The sequence below is a fragment of the Chelmon rostratus genome, chromosome 12 (assembly GCF_017976325.1).
Source record: "Chelmon rostratus isolate fCheRos1 chromosome 12, fCheRos1.pri, whole genome shotgun sequence".
In the NCBI taxonomy this organism is placed as follows: domain Eukaryota; kingdom Metazoa; phylum Chordata; class Actinopteri; order Chaetodontiformes; family Chaetodontidae; genus Chelmon; species Chelmon rostratus.
The window spans coordinates 23,420,948-23,435,598 of record NC_055669.1 but is presented as its reverse complement, the minus strand read 5'-3'; the positions used below and the strand labels follow the sequence as shown (position 1 = coordinate 23,435,598).

At 44.6% G+C, this 14,651-nt stretch overlaps 1 protein-coding gene across 7 annotated transcripts in view; it reads left to right on the top strand.

Moving 5' to 3' along the window:
• Positions 1 to 14,651, top strand: part of LOC121614432 (partitioning defective 3 homolog) — a 220,602-nt gene that overhangs the window by 114,255 nt on the left and 91,696 nt on the right. For 3 of the 7 annotated variants that reach the window (XM_041948292.1, XM_041948291.1, XM_041948290.1), the window contains exons 12-15: positions 796 to 831; positions 3,881 to 3,928; positions 10,757 to 10,945; positions 11,782 to 11,952. In XM_041948292.1, the coding sequence (XP_041804226.1) occupies positions 796 to 831; positions 3,881 to 3,928; positions 10,757 to 10,945; positions 11,782 to 11,952 (444 nt within the window). The remainder of the gene's footprint in view (positions 1 to 795; positions 832 to 3,880; positions 3,929 to 10,756; positions 10,946 to 11,781; positions 11,953 to 14,651) is intronic. The other 4 variants (XM_041948296.1, XM_041948293.1, XM_041948295.1 and 1 more) reach the window with 2 other exon arrangements.

The window sequence follows — 14,651 nt, the reverse complement described above, 5'->3', positions numbered from 1 at the left end:
CAGCTGTAGAGGGTGGAGAGGGTGATGGGAAAGGCCTGAGATGGGACTCGAGGGAGATGAGGCCCAGTGCACAAAGTGAGCAGCTTCGGTCTTTATCTAAAGCTGGCTGAGCATTTCTCAGGGGTTTTAAGATACAGGAGACTAAACAGCGCGTCAGTTACAAAAAACATAGCAACCAGCGTTATGGACCAGTAAAAACACTGCATAAGTGTAAGCAGCTCATTTTCTTGGCACATACTGTAAATATGAATTAAAAATGGCAGTCGCTAAACTTTATTTATTAATCCTAATGTAGTTTGATGGAAAAATAAAGTCAACAGCTGTTGTTCAGCTGCCATGTGCAGCAGGTATAAAATGAGATCTTTTAGCAATCGGACGCGCTGGACAACCTCGTTCATCACTCATCTGTGTCGACAGCAGTCTTCCAAATAACATGACTGAATTGGTTAATGAGCTTTTTTTAACAAAATAATATGCTATCATTAATTATTATTAATCAGTTTTTTTGTCCACAGTGGACGTAACACCTTCGTAGATTGTGATTTGTCTTTGCAAACTCTGCACCTGTTTCTGTCCCACGGTTTATACTTTAAGTCTGAGCACACAGCAGTAACCTCCCATCTGTCTGCTGACATCTGTCACTTTCATGTCCTGCATGCCCATTTATTCATCACGCTGCTTCCACCAGTCCCCCCCCCCCCTCACAGCTTCACGTGTGCTCAAGTTTTCACTGTTCCTGTCAATGAATATTTCTGCTTGATTGCTGTTGGTTCTTGTGTACCCTCCACCCTCTAGAACGCTGAGCCCCAGATGCAATGCCCCAGAGACTTGGTAAGACTCCACCCCGACACTAGCCCGCAATTAAACCCACTTCCATAAACCGTCTCCTCCTCCTTAACAGCTCCTGCGCCTTTAGCCAGAACTCCCCACTGCATGGATGTTATTAATCTCTGCAAGGAAAAACACGTGTTGTTATCACCCAGTTGGGATGAAAACAATAGCTTACGCATGCATTCAGGGTCCACTTGCAAACTAGCTGGTTAATCAAAGTGCAAGTCACCAGTCATGCATGTGAATATTAGTAACTCTAATTTTAATCTCCATCCAGAGTTGCTCTAACAAATCACAATTTCATGGTTCATCAGCATGGACTGTTCAGGCCGTGCTGCAGAATAACTCGCTCCATCACTCCCCTCAGAGTTGTGTTTGTCAGCGAAGGTGAGAAACACATGGGAGTTTGCTTTATTTGTCGGCTGTGGATAAGGTTGTCAGTCTGGCCTTCTTGCAGCAGACTCGCCCTGACGTGTGAGGTGAATAACAAACAGTCTGTTCAGTTTGCGTTTCACTTTATCGAGGGGGAAAACGCAGGCAGGGGCTGGCTGCGGCTGTCTCAGTGCCAAGCGTACCCTCAAACTTTGACAACTTCGACATATGACGCCATCTGTAATAGAGGCACTCGACATATATATAGCCTAATATATCATATCCGTAAATACGCAGGCGCTGAATGCAAATAAACGTTCCAAATGTTGGGACTGCAGAGGCAGCAGATGTAGTTTTAGTATGAGGATGTACCTCCTGTGAAGAATCAGCTCTCAGCAGGACGTACCGTATCTCCAGTTGTTACAATGCAGTGTGAATGTCACACACAGTCTAAAAGGTTCTCCACCACAGCAGCTGCTACAATCTCATCTGTCTTTACTGCTGAAATTAAAAGGCCATTCACATTTCCATAACTCTCCATTTACAAACCCAAGTCGAGCCGTGATTTAACGGCTGCAGACTTCGCGTCTTCACATCTGGTCTTGCCTTCAGGCTGCATCTGGCCGAGTGTGATCGGTTGCGTTTGCGTGGCACATTAGAAGTGTAATCGGCCAGTTAATTTGACTGGCGCTCCTTACCTGCTGCGTGGATGATCCTCATCATGGAGGAACGTTACGGCAGCTGGCGCGTGTCACGTGTTCAGACGCCACCACGTGGATCATTCCATCGGCCGACAGAGAAACGCTCCCGATCAGTTGAGGCCGTGTCAGTGAGAGCTGCCGACACTTAAATCTCACATTATTAATCGGCTTGTTATGAACCACCCTTGGCAGCATCGTACTGTGACACCCAAATGTAAACCAGCAGTGGGAGAGGACTTATGTTTTGAATGTTTTAAAGGACTTTGTTGCCCAGAAATCATAGTTTTGTCTTTATCTTTTATTTTCTGTGTAATGTTTTACGTCGTCTCTTTCTAGACAAATCGTTTGTATTTATTTAAAAGTATCTGCCCAGTGCACCTTTAAGGATTTAGAGAAGTAAAAGCAGCTGTTTGCTCTTATTTTGGATGTTTACCTCTCTAAAAATCAATGCGACCACAGGGAGGAGAGTCAGATAGATGCACCACGGCCATACTGTCTTCTCTCTCCCCCGTTTTGTCTCCTCTCACCTCCCTCCTTCCCTCCCTTCCTAACTCCAAACCTCCAGATGAGTCTCTCCTCCTCGCCCTTTCCCGGAACATCAACCGCCATAATGGATCCAGTGCCTTTCAGATGTTATCTGTTGTCAGGCGCCTCAATTTAAACATCTGCCGCCGACAACAACAGCAGAGGCACCGCGATGTGGCGTTCAGCCGTAGATGCAGTAGATGCAGGGTGTGGGTCCAGCAGAACAGGGCAGCTTTTAATGGACAAGCATCCATTTTCAAGTAACGGATGCTTTTCCAGTAGATGACGAGAGCATAGCATGTTGAGAGTTCGGACGGTAACTAACGACTCTTTTCACGATTAATCTCGTCAAAAGGATTTCAGAAAACAGCTGAAGGTGACTCCTTTTAATTGTTTTTGTCCGTAATTTTCTGAAACTGAACAATTCGACTTAGTAATGGTAGAAAAGCAGCAAATCCTCACATTTGAGAAGGAACCGGCAAATGTTTGGCAACTTTGGTTGATTGAAATAATAGTGATAGCACTATTTAAAGGGACAGTTTTAAAGTTAGAGTCATTTCAGTTCAGTGAACTACAGCTGTTCTGAGCAGCATTGTGCAGAGACATACTGAATCCTGACAACTTGCACAGCAACAGTATGGGAAGGTGCATGGTCTAAAGATAAGACCCCACACGGTGTGTAATGCACACAATAAACAGAACTGCATTCACGCCTCATCGCACTGATAATAGACTGTGTTATCCGTGTGCATGCATTGAAGTGTCCATTCAGGCAGCTTGCATAGAGAGAAAGTAGAAAATAGGTTTCAGTCAAGGTGAATTGCTGGACTTACTGTGCCTTAATAGAGCTTCCATGTATCTGGTGATTTTCGTATTCTTTAATCCCTCTGTTTTTCATCCTTTGTTCAGTTCAGAAAAGTTCAATTAATAGCATGAAAGCGAACAGAATATAATATGGAGACAGCTTGTAGACCTGCGGGATTGCCGGCACTCCAGTTGGGGTTTTTGAGGTTGGCACGCCATGACTCATCCTGAGAGAGAGCGAGAGCTCTGTCGAGGCTTACACGGCAGACAAAATGCAAGAACTGAAGTGGAAAAAAGCACTCACTTCTTGAAATCGGTCCAATGACCCAAAAATGATCCACGTTTTTACAGCAGTCCACTGGAGGCTGTCATTAGATGTGTGACACTCTGGTTTATAGTGTTCAGCTTTCAAGCATGTTGGTGGCTAAAACTGTCACTCATTCCACTTTATTGTTTTTAGCGCAGCAAAGCTAATCTGCCCCGGATCTTTAATCCTAGTCCTCTTCAGGCCCTCAGCCATCACATTACATGTCCGGCCACCTCTCTCCACACTTCTGTGGCTCATCACATTCCTGTATTGAGTTATTAAGTGTCTCCATCCAAGGGGCTCCTGTGTCTAACCTGTTGACTTTGACTGCTCCCTTTAGCATCCAAGGCAGCCGGTGACAGCCGGGAAACCCCATTGGCTGATTGAGGTAACTGCTGCATGACATCACCACATTGGGCCATTATGCTGCATAGGGAAAATGCATCAAAGGCAAATGAGATACGTTGGGCGGCTTCACAAATAGACTGGGAGTCATTTAAGCAATTCATTGCTTTGCCAATGGTCTGTAGAAACAAAGCACTTTGTTGGGGTTCCTCCGTCTCTTTCCCAGCAGCTCTTACTCGCTCTTTAATTTCCATTGTATCGCTCCTGTTTCTGTCTTTGTTGCCTCCCTTCACGTCTCTTTTTCACTCCATTCTTTTTCTCACACACACACACTTAAGACACACTTAAAGACGCAAATCCTCTCCCCTGCACCTGGCTCCTACAATAGAGTGCTGATCAAAGGCATCCGTCTTTACATGCCTGCCCTGATAGTTCCATAATGGGCCCATAACGTGAACATTCGGCTCCATTGTTTACGCCATTAGTCACACAGGCTTATGGAAAATTACTGCAATGCTATATTGAAAAGCCATCAGCGGTAGCAGCAGCAACGCTGCAGCAGCACCGTGCCAAGATGCTATCTATCACACGTGCGCGTTTCCTCTCCTCTCTGCACACAAAGCTGTTATGAAACAGCAATCTGTTAGCACGTTGTAGTGTCACGATGGAGGTTCTTTTTGATGACATGCATAGCAGAACGTGTGTTGGCTGTAGGTGACACAGCAAATATATCAAATGCAAGTCATGAAACTGTGTGTGTGTGTGTCGGTGCGGTGGCTTTGTGCTGGATGATGTGGGCGATGCATCACGACAGTTTAATGCACATTTTATGACACATTGTCGTCATTATCACAACTTAATTTGCAGTTCAGTGTAACACTGTCACTGTATGGTCATTATTAGCTTAAATTTGGTAAATATAACATTGACATTGGTATATTGATATAGCGCAATTGATTAAACGGCATAGTGCAGCATGAATGTCTGCTAATCTAAAGATAATAATATTAGCATAATAATAAATTACTCAATTGTGCATAATTAAGGCTTAAGTTTTCCATGCCACATTTAATTAAAACATCTGTGATGAAACCCAAGAGCCGTATATATATCTGTCTGTCTAACTATACCTATAGATCACACAAAGCTGTTGGTTCTTTTGCATCCATGAACAATAATCAGACCAATAATTTAGATTTCTTTCAATTTTGTGTGCTCTTTTCATGCAACTTCACTGCTTTTTATATAGAAAAGCTCTTGAATGCACAAAACACAATATTTTTTAATCTTGATTAAATAACAGTATCAGAAGTGGTTAAAATGATCAAGTCAACCAACTATAACATTAAAAAATATATATATATATATACGTATGTATGTATACGTATGCATGTGTGTGTGTAGCATATAATTCTCAGAACTAAATTATTTAGCAAAACAGGAATTTTTCATACTTTTCATACTTTACATATTGCTAATAATACTTACGTACTTTTCACAAACTAAATGTGAGACTTTTACATTGTTGTGTTGCTGCTTTTCAGTAAAAGAAGTGAATACCTCTTCTGCATAATGGCATGGAGCTTTTAACATAACAGGAATGATTGCAAGAGTTGCATAACTTCGTATCATTATTAGCACAATAGGATAGCAGCAGTGATTAATGGCCGCGGCCCTGTTTCAGAGGCTCGATGCTGTTTCTGCAGCCGCCTGTCGCTGACGAGTACGAGTCAATCAGAGGGGGACGTTCTACCGCAGAACAGCCTCTCCAGCTTAATTAAAGTGATGTTTCAAGCTGCCACCTGGCCCATACACATACACACACATTACAGCCACCCATACAGCACACTCCACACACACACTCACAGCATACCCTTACATAGACTACACTTTACACATCACAAACTCAAAAACACACAAGCACGCGTGGCACGCAAACACCTCAGACGCACACGCTCACCACGCATCCACACCTAAGTGTACTCACACACTCGCGCGCACCGACGTGGAGCGACGTGGAGCAGCTGCTGGTGTAATTGCTCGGGGTTGGATGAGGTTATAAATGGTTTCTAGTGGGTTGTGGCGCTCTAAAGAGCGAGCCACATAGTGTTCAACTGTCCAAAAGGAAGAGAGAGAGAGAGCGATAGAAAGAAGGCTGCTGATTCGTTTTGGTCAGCAAGTGAGAACTGTGTGTCTGTGTGTGTGTGTTTTTTTCTTTGTGTGTGTGTGTGTGTGTGTGTGTGTGTGTGTGTGTGTGTGTGTGTCGATTGATTCTTCTTGTACATGCTATAGTCGTCATGTCGCAGTGGGTGTGTGTTGGCAGTCTAAGGGGTGTATGCAGGCACAGTGCACATGCTTTATGTGTTTGAACTAACACATATCCACCTATAGACACACACACACACACACACACACACACACACACACACACACACACCTGCCTGCCTCTCTCCCTCCATGCTGCGCCAGCCTCAGCTCCGCCGATCGTACAGGTATTTGATATTCATGGTCTATCAGCATGGAGCTACAGAGAGATGCGTCAAAAGCAGTGAGAGCAGAGAGAGAAGGGGTGGGGAGGACAAGTGAGGGAGAAATCGCAGTTGTGAATAGAGGTGGGGGGGTGGGAGCGAAGAGAAGAGAAGGAAGAGGGATTTTAGCTCTGTATTTGGAAAAAAAAAACAGCCACAGATCAAATGTACGTGGGCAGGTGCGTTCGCAAAGTTTTTGTCCCTGCAGCAGGAAGAAAGAGGGATGAGGAGGAAGGTAGAGGAAGAGGAGGCGAATGTGGGGATGGAGAGTGAGGGACAGAGTCAGAATCTGAATAAAAATAGAGAGATTGTGCTACAGTAGGCAGCCAACAATGCTCTCCACGCCCGACTTCCCTCGACCAATTACACCCTTCACTGCCTCCTCCTAACAGCCCCCCCCCCATCCCATCACCCCCCTACTCTTTTTTTTTTTCTTTTTTTCTTTTCTAATTCCCCTCAAGCGACTTTCCCAGATGCCATCAAATCGACAGGTTTGCTCGGCCAGAGCCGAGCTCGCCGCCGACCCGCTAATCGTTTCAGGCAGTGGAGAGAAGTGAGTGTGAAGAAGAAGACGAAGAAGAAGACGAAGGAGAAGAAGGCTTTGAATTCTCTAAATGCTAAACTCTGCTGAATACAAAGAGGAGTGGAGGCTCTGTGCATTAGATGTGCAAAGCGGAATAACAAGAAAGTGCAGAACTTCATCTTCCTGTTTGTCCTCTTTCAGTTGCTAAACTACAGAACTGAATTAGAGATTTCAGCTCGTTAAACCTCTGATCAGTCCCCTCCTGCTGTCTGCGAGCACCTCAACTGTAATCTGCAGCAATGAATCAATTCGATATTAACTATTAGATGAATCGCCAACCATTTTGACAATCAATTGATCGGTTTGAGCAATTTTTTAAGGACATTTTCTGATTCCAGCTTCTTAAATGGGAATATTCTCTGGTTTCTTTGCTCTTCTGTGACAGCAAACTCAATATATTTCAGTTGTGGATGAAACAAGAAACACTGATTGATGCTTTTCACCATTTTCTGTCGTTTTATGGACCAAACAGCTCATCGATTAATTGATAAAATCGTAGCCGGCTTAGAATGGGCACAGTCTTCCCTCCCACAAAAGGGGTGATGAAGAAGGAGGAGACGGAGCGACGGTGGAAGCTGGAGATAGAGAAGAAGGGTTAGAGAGGGGAGGCGACACGGGTTGAAGGGGGGGTGAGCAGTGGGAGAAGAGGCAGGTGGGAAAAGGTAGACAAAGAGAAGCATGGCGGGAGTGAGAGATACAGACGTACAGTGAGAGAGGTGGAAGTGTCTGTCTCCTTTTGTGTTCCACATGGATTCATCCCTTTCTGTCGGCCTTTCATTCACACTCCCTCGCTCGCTCACTCTGTCATTGTCATGCTCGCGCTCTCTCTTTCTTTCCACCCTTTTTCTATTCGGCTCCTCGCCTTTTCACCCTCGCTCTATTTGTCCCCGTCCCTCTCCCCTCCCCTCACCTTCATTCAGCTCCTCTCACTTTGAGCTTTCTCCCCTCCTCTGCCTCCTCCTCTGCCTCCTCCTCTGCCTGTGGTTTATTTATTTTTACCCACTCTTTTACTCATGTTTCCTCTTTCCTGCCTTCATCAGCATCACTCAGGTCCTTTAAAATCTCTTGAATCGACTACCAGCACTTAACAGTTTGTTCAAAATGTCTCATTTGCATTTTTTTGACCATCAGTGTGATTCTGATTATCCTCTGCAACAGTAAATTCATCTCCAGGCCTGTTGTGGTTAACGTAGCTTAGCTTTTTTCGTGGAGCATAATCACAACTCATTTATCAGATTTAATACGTATTTTTTTCACCAGTCAGTTGGAGCAAAGTCAAAGTACAAGTAAACTCACATTTAGCATCTTTAACTTGACCACAAGTTGGCACAGTTGCTCACGAGCTAATCGACTGAACGCCCTCTGATTCGCTAACGATGCAGCTCTGCACTTTAGCGGCTTCAGCTAACAGGACAGGCTAGGCCGCCTTAACCTTAAAGCGTTGACATGATGCTAACCGCTAGTTTGTGGCGTGTGGGATTTGAAAATGAAGCTCTTTTAAAGTAGGTTCAGATGTAAAAGAGATAAATCCTTAACGATCATCATCCTGCTGTGTTTTTGTCAGTTAATTGATTTTAATTTTTAACCTTGAAATTAAGTCACATCTGCTTTATTGATCAGTAATATTTTGAGTTGTCATAATTAATTTCCTGTTTTCTGACCATTTGCTGTTCAGGAGGATTATGTCGTTAGTTAGTCACTTTTTAATTAGCCTTAAATTCAATTCCAGGCAGAATAACATGGAAATAATTAAATTCCAACTGGGTTTTTTTCCCGCTTTGTTTTTAGTTTTATCTCAGAATTATTCCAGGTAGCTTTTATTTGTCTGAAACATGCAGACACTCCACGCTTCATGCTTGCTTTCCCCTTATCTCCCTCCTTCCTCCCTTCCTGCTCTTCCCTCCCTTTCCTTCTTATATGCTCGTTTTTGCCCCTTGCCTCCTCCTCTGTCTCCCCCACCAGCCCCTTCCCCACTTCGCCTCTCCCTCCATCCCTCTTTCTTCCCCCTTGCGTTCCACCCAGAGCAATTCCATCTCTCTCCCGGCAAACAAAAGGAGCTAATGACATGCTGACACCGAGCCCGATGATTGAATTCATTAGGCGTGCACAATAATTGCCAGGCGTGAGCGTGCACGCACCCATCTATTCAGAGGACAGCTGTCAAATAACAAGCAAGAGAGAATAGCTTTTTATTGTTGAGCTGGAAGAGAGGGGGAGAATGAATGCAGAGAAAGTGAGAGAAGCACCTGTTGTGGAGGGGAAGAGGGAGAGCACTCAGCATGTCAATTAGGCTGCTGTGTTCACGCAGGGTTACTGGGAAGTTTACCGCCTGTTTGACACACTTGGCGTCACGATACAGGTGTGTGGCGTCTCAAATGTGGCCTTTAGGGAGTGTTCATCCTGTTAAAAAGAGAGTTAGACGTTTGGAGTGAAAGAAGTTTTCTTTTTATAATGATAAAGATTGAGATAAGTTTAGGACTCAGGAAGGGTTCAGGCTAGACACGTAATTATCAGGGACTCTTACCGTAAATGTGAGGTGGTTTTATTGAGTGAACCGGCTCTGTGCCATTTGTTTATGTTCATATTTACAGTTCCTGCTTCATTACATTCAGTATTTACAGCGCCGGTCCAAAATCAGGCAGCAGTCATTAATTAGGGCTAAATTACTTTTCCTGTACTTTTCCATACCTGTCTGTGCTGTAGTTGCTTTGAGTTAATAGATTATGATTAAAAAAAAATAAAAGTCTGTTCAGTTTTTACCCCAGATGTGACTAAAATTAATCATAGTATCATGTAACGAGCAAAAATCTGCTGACAGACGCATGTGCCCACATTTTTTGAAGCAAGGAGTTCGTGTTTCAGGCTACTTGCATGTACTGGATGTGCTACCTCGAGCTGCTTCGCAGTAAAAGCTCTCTGACTGCATCTGTGTTGCCGCACGCGTCGCTTTCCTCCCGGAGGCCGGAAGCTTTCTGCGTGACGCGCACCGTTACGCTCGCTCTTTTCTTTGCGATCTTTTTGTAGGGATTCATATGGAAGTGAATTTCTTCAGTATAGACAAAGCCAGTGTGATGTTATTTCTGATTGGTGGGGCTGTGCTTCCTGTGCGTGAGATGAGGGGCCGCAACGAGTTTTGATGAACAGTAGCTGCAGGCTACACATCAGGTGTTTCATATGAAGAAGAGGAGCTCCACATATTCATACATTAGCTTTGATCTTTACAACCTCACGCTCGTCAAACTGCAGCGCTGAAACAGTGCATCACTTCCTGGCTCTGATTAAATCCCTTTCTAATTTGAGGCTGACACTTTCCTAAAAGTTTAAAGAACCACCTACAAGCTTTAGTACTGATGAACCCGAGCATCGTGCCTTGATTACAGAAGATAAGTCCCTGCCTGCTTATACTAAGTACCTGGTTTAACACTTGGGAGCGCTGGTCTGTTTAACACTAATAAATCTGATGCAGCTAATGAGCTTGCACTCTGATTTACCTCCCTGCTATTTCCAAGGCTGCAATTTATATGCAAGTACTTTTCATTAACCTCAAATGGCCAAATGAATGTCCTCTAACTTTGGCCCTTTGGCCAACCCACAGGAACACAGTGAATCATGGCGAGGCTCATGGAGCTTTTGTGTTATTGCTTTAAGCTGGAATAAATGAGTGCATGGTTTTGTTTCGTTTGAATAAATATGGTATATATGTGGATAAGTCCAGAATCTAAATCCATCCCTCTCTCGTTCTCTGTTCCTTCTCTTACAGAAGACGGAGGAGGACGACTTGGTCCTGACCCCAGACGGGACCAGAGAGTTCCTGACCTTTGAGATCCCGCTCAGCGACTCGGGTTCAGCCGGGTTGGGTGTCAGCGTCAAAGGCAATCGCTCCAAGGAGAACCACGCTGACCTGGGCATCTTCGTCAAATCCATCATTAACGGAGGGGCGGCCTGCAAGGTACGATATCATCTGCTGGAATTAACGGAGGGTGTGAGTGAAAACATGAAAGAAGAGGATTTCAGTAGGAATCCATGTTTTGTATAAATGCTGGAGTAGTTTGTATTTGTAGGTGTCTCATTCTTACAGTGGCACTCAGCAAAGGTTCAGGCTTTGACAGATTTGCTCTTAATGTGCAGTCTGCATGTATACATGTGCTTTAAGAGTCAAAACTCTTGAGTGAAGCACAGCTTTTCAGCCTGCTGTTCAGTTACTTCTTAAATACAGGACAGTCTTCACATGAACAGGAACATTTCTGCACAGAATTAGAAGATTTGATAAAAGACGCAGTGAGGCTCTCTGTTTAACCGCATGTCCCTCGTGAGCTGCTGCTCTTACCTGCTCGAAATAAACCCAACAGCCGTCTTACTGACACCAGATCTATATGACCCACACTGGAGGGCACTGAATGTGGCTTTCTAATGTCTGCAGACAACCTGTGAGAACGTGACAGGTGTAGTTTCTTACCTCCACGTGCTTTTGGCAGGCAAAGTGAAGTAAAATCCTCAGCGACTCTGAAGAAAAGCTTCATCTGTGATCAAATCTATCAACGCAAAGTGCCCTGTTTTCTGTCGCCGCGCTGCAGTACATCTCAACACTCTTTCTTGTTTTTCATACCAACAAGTGTGTGTTGACAGAACATAATAATGCACTTAAAAGCACACATCCCTGCTAGAGATTAGATCACGGCTGGAAACAGGATACACTCTGAGCGAGACCGTGAGTTTACAGCATTTACTGTTTGCTGGTCGGGATGATGCTCGTTTTTTTACGTGCGGTTTCTTGTCCACCAACAGGACGGGCGGCTTCGAGTCAACGACCAGTTGATCGCCGTCAATGGAGAGTCGCTGCTGGGCAAAACCAACCAGGACGCCATGGAGACGCTACGCAAGTCCATGTCAACAGAAGGCAACAAACGTGGGATGATCCAGCTCATCGTGGCCAGACGAGTGGCCAAAAGAAACGAGGTAAGGAAGAAGGTGGAGGACAGGGGGGGCGACACCAGCTGCTTTCACTTGTTTGGAGACTGTGGATGAATGTCTGATGAGGATAAAACTTGCAATGAATATCCAAATAGGATAAATGCAATATATCAACACCAGTCAGATAAATACTCTGAAAAGGAAGCTGCCATTGAAACAGCTTTTTTAGATCATGGAGTCTGCATGACTAAAGCTGCTTGTTCGGCCTAACCGACTCCACTGTTAGAATGAAACATGGACTCCATTATGAAAATAAAACCCGCGATGGAATGAATTGTGTGGTCCTTGTGTAAACCGCTTAATCAAAATGCGTTGTTACATTGAATCGGGTCAGTTTGGAGATATAAACATAATGATTCCTTCTTATTATTTACCCTGAGTGAGCATGCATGACCTGCAGCAGCAGCAGGTTCACACCTCAGACTTCATGTTTCACATTCAGGACTGTAGTGTCGACTGTTGACCCCTGAGTCCAGTGGAAAAACTGGGACGGGCAAACACCCTGAACCAGCACATGTCAACATTTGTGACTGAGTAAATGGGGGATTGCTTTCCTTCACAGGATCTTTCTTTACCTGCTAATTGCAGTTTAGTCAAAAGTCAAAAAGCGAAATAAATAAATGAAAAGTGATTTTTGAAAGTCTGTTTTAGTGCTGCGTTGTTGCAGATGTAACATATTTAATTTAATCACTTGAAATCAAATCAAAAAGATCAAATTATCAAGTTTCGGGTTGATTGTGATTCTATTTCAGATCAAAGTTGTTTTAATTACAGTGTCTGTGTTTTCTGTGATGAAATGAAAAATGGCTGTCGTGAATAAAGACACTCAGTAAGACCCTCTGCAAAGGACGCTCAACCCAAAACAAACCACTGGGAAATATCCTCATGAGCGGCAATGAATCGTCTCATGAAATAAAAGTAGTTAGGTCACAGTAGTTCAGCACCCCCTCCCACGCACGCGCACCTCCCTGGAGGCAGCTGGAGGAATTTCTTTTTTTTTCTTTGTGTTTTTTTATAAAAACAAGGCTGCGGACGGACCTACACAACTTTTTCCTCCCCTCAATGTCATGTTTTTACATTCTCTGTACACCCCGGCCTGTCGCCTGCTTGAAAGCCGAGGCTGAGTGTGTGTGTGTGTGTGTGTGTGTGTGTGTGTGTGTGTGTGTGTGTGTGTGTGTGTGTGTGTGTGTGTGTGTGTGTGTGTGTGTGTGTGTGTGTGTGTGTGTGTGTGTGTGTCTGCGTATGGCCGTGCACGTCCGCGTGCACATGCACGCCTCCGGCATCGCCTGGCTTCCCTGCTCTCCTTTTCCAACCTGGTGTGTCAAAGTTTTGATTTCCCCTCGGTCCGTCTGGTAATTGAAAGCAGAGGCTAAGCCTGGAGGTGTGTTTTATGTTTGTGTGTCTCTGTGTGTGTACATGCACACACGTCTTTGTGTCTGGGCCAGTGTGTGTGTGTTGTGAGTGTGTAGTTTGTGCTTTTGTACATCCTGCTTATGCATGAATGCGTTTATTTTTAGGGATGTTTCTGCGTCTTGGTGTGCAAACAGATACCCTGTGTGTGTGTGTATGTGTGTGTGGTGCGGCCATGTCAATGCAGTGAGACAACACAGGCAGCAGAGTGGATGAATAAAATTTGAGCGCTGGGAGTCTTGTCAATCTCCGCTTCACATGCAGAGCCGGAGGCATGGCCTGAGGCTGTCCGAGTGTCGGGCTATTTATAAGAAATAGTGTCCAAGCCGCTCAGAGAGGAGGAAAACAACAATTTAATACGCTCATAGTCAAACAGGCTGATGTACAAAGTCCCTATAGAGTCGCTGCAGATGCTGATACCTCACAACCAGCTGTCAGTCAAATATTAGTTCAAATCCAATCAGACCCAGTTACTATAAGACGAAAGCTGTGGCTCGTATTGACATATTATCGTACCCATCCTGACATTTGGGATCAAATAATCCTGTGTTTACTTTCTTCTGCATGCTCATATCCCCTGACAGCAAATCTCAGATCAATCTCAAATGTTTGCGGTTGTATAAATGAAAACCCGACTGCTCCCGCTCCTTCCGCCGTCCCCGCAGAAACCCAGCGAACCCGGAGCAGCCGCCTTCCTCATCGCCGTCGGCACCCGATGGGATCGAGACCTTCCCGGAGCTCAATTACCAGCCTGAATATGCAACGAGCTGCGGCGTGATTTGTCGATGCGCCCTCGGTGCGCAGAATCCCCTCGGCTGCCGCTGAGGCGTTTCACCTCGGCCCCTCGGCCGGCCAGTTCATTAGCTATCTCATTTAAAGTCGAGAGCAGGCGCGTGCCAGCAGTCACGGCGCCATATGGCGACCTTAGAGATTAGTTTCCATGGAAGAGTTGTCGTATCCATGCGTAGGTTCGATTGGTTGTTAACGGGGATTCAAGCTGTTTAATTAGTCCAGTAATTAAGCGAAAATAAGAATTTGTTTTCACCTGAAATCCTGCAAAATATGAATTTCTGCTCCATATGATACTGAAAATGTAGATAACACTGGTCTGATCAGAAGTTATTGTTAAAACTTAAACACTGTATTTACTTTACTGCAGTATTTCAGTTTGCACTCCTTTCTGTTTCTGCTCCTCTGCATTTAGAAGAACTACTGGATGATCACCTTCTAAATTATTATCTGTTCTAGATTAACATGCTCAACAACAGGATATG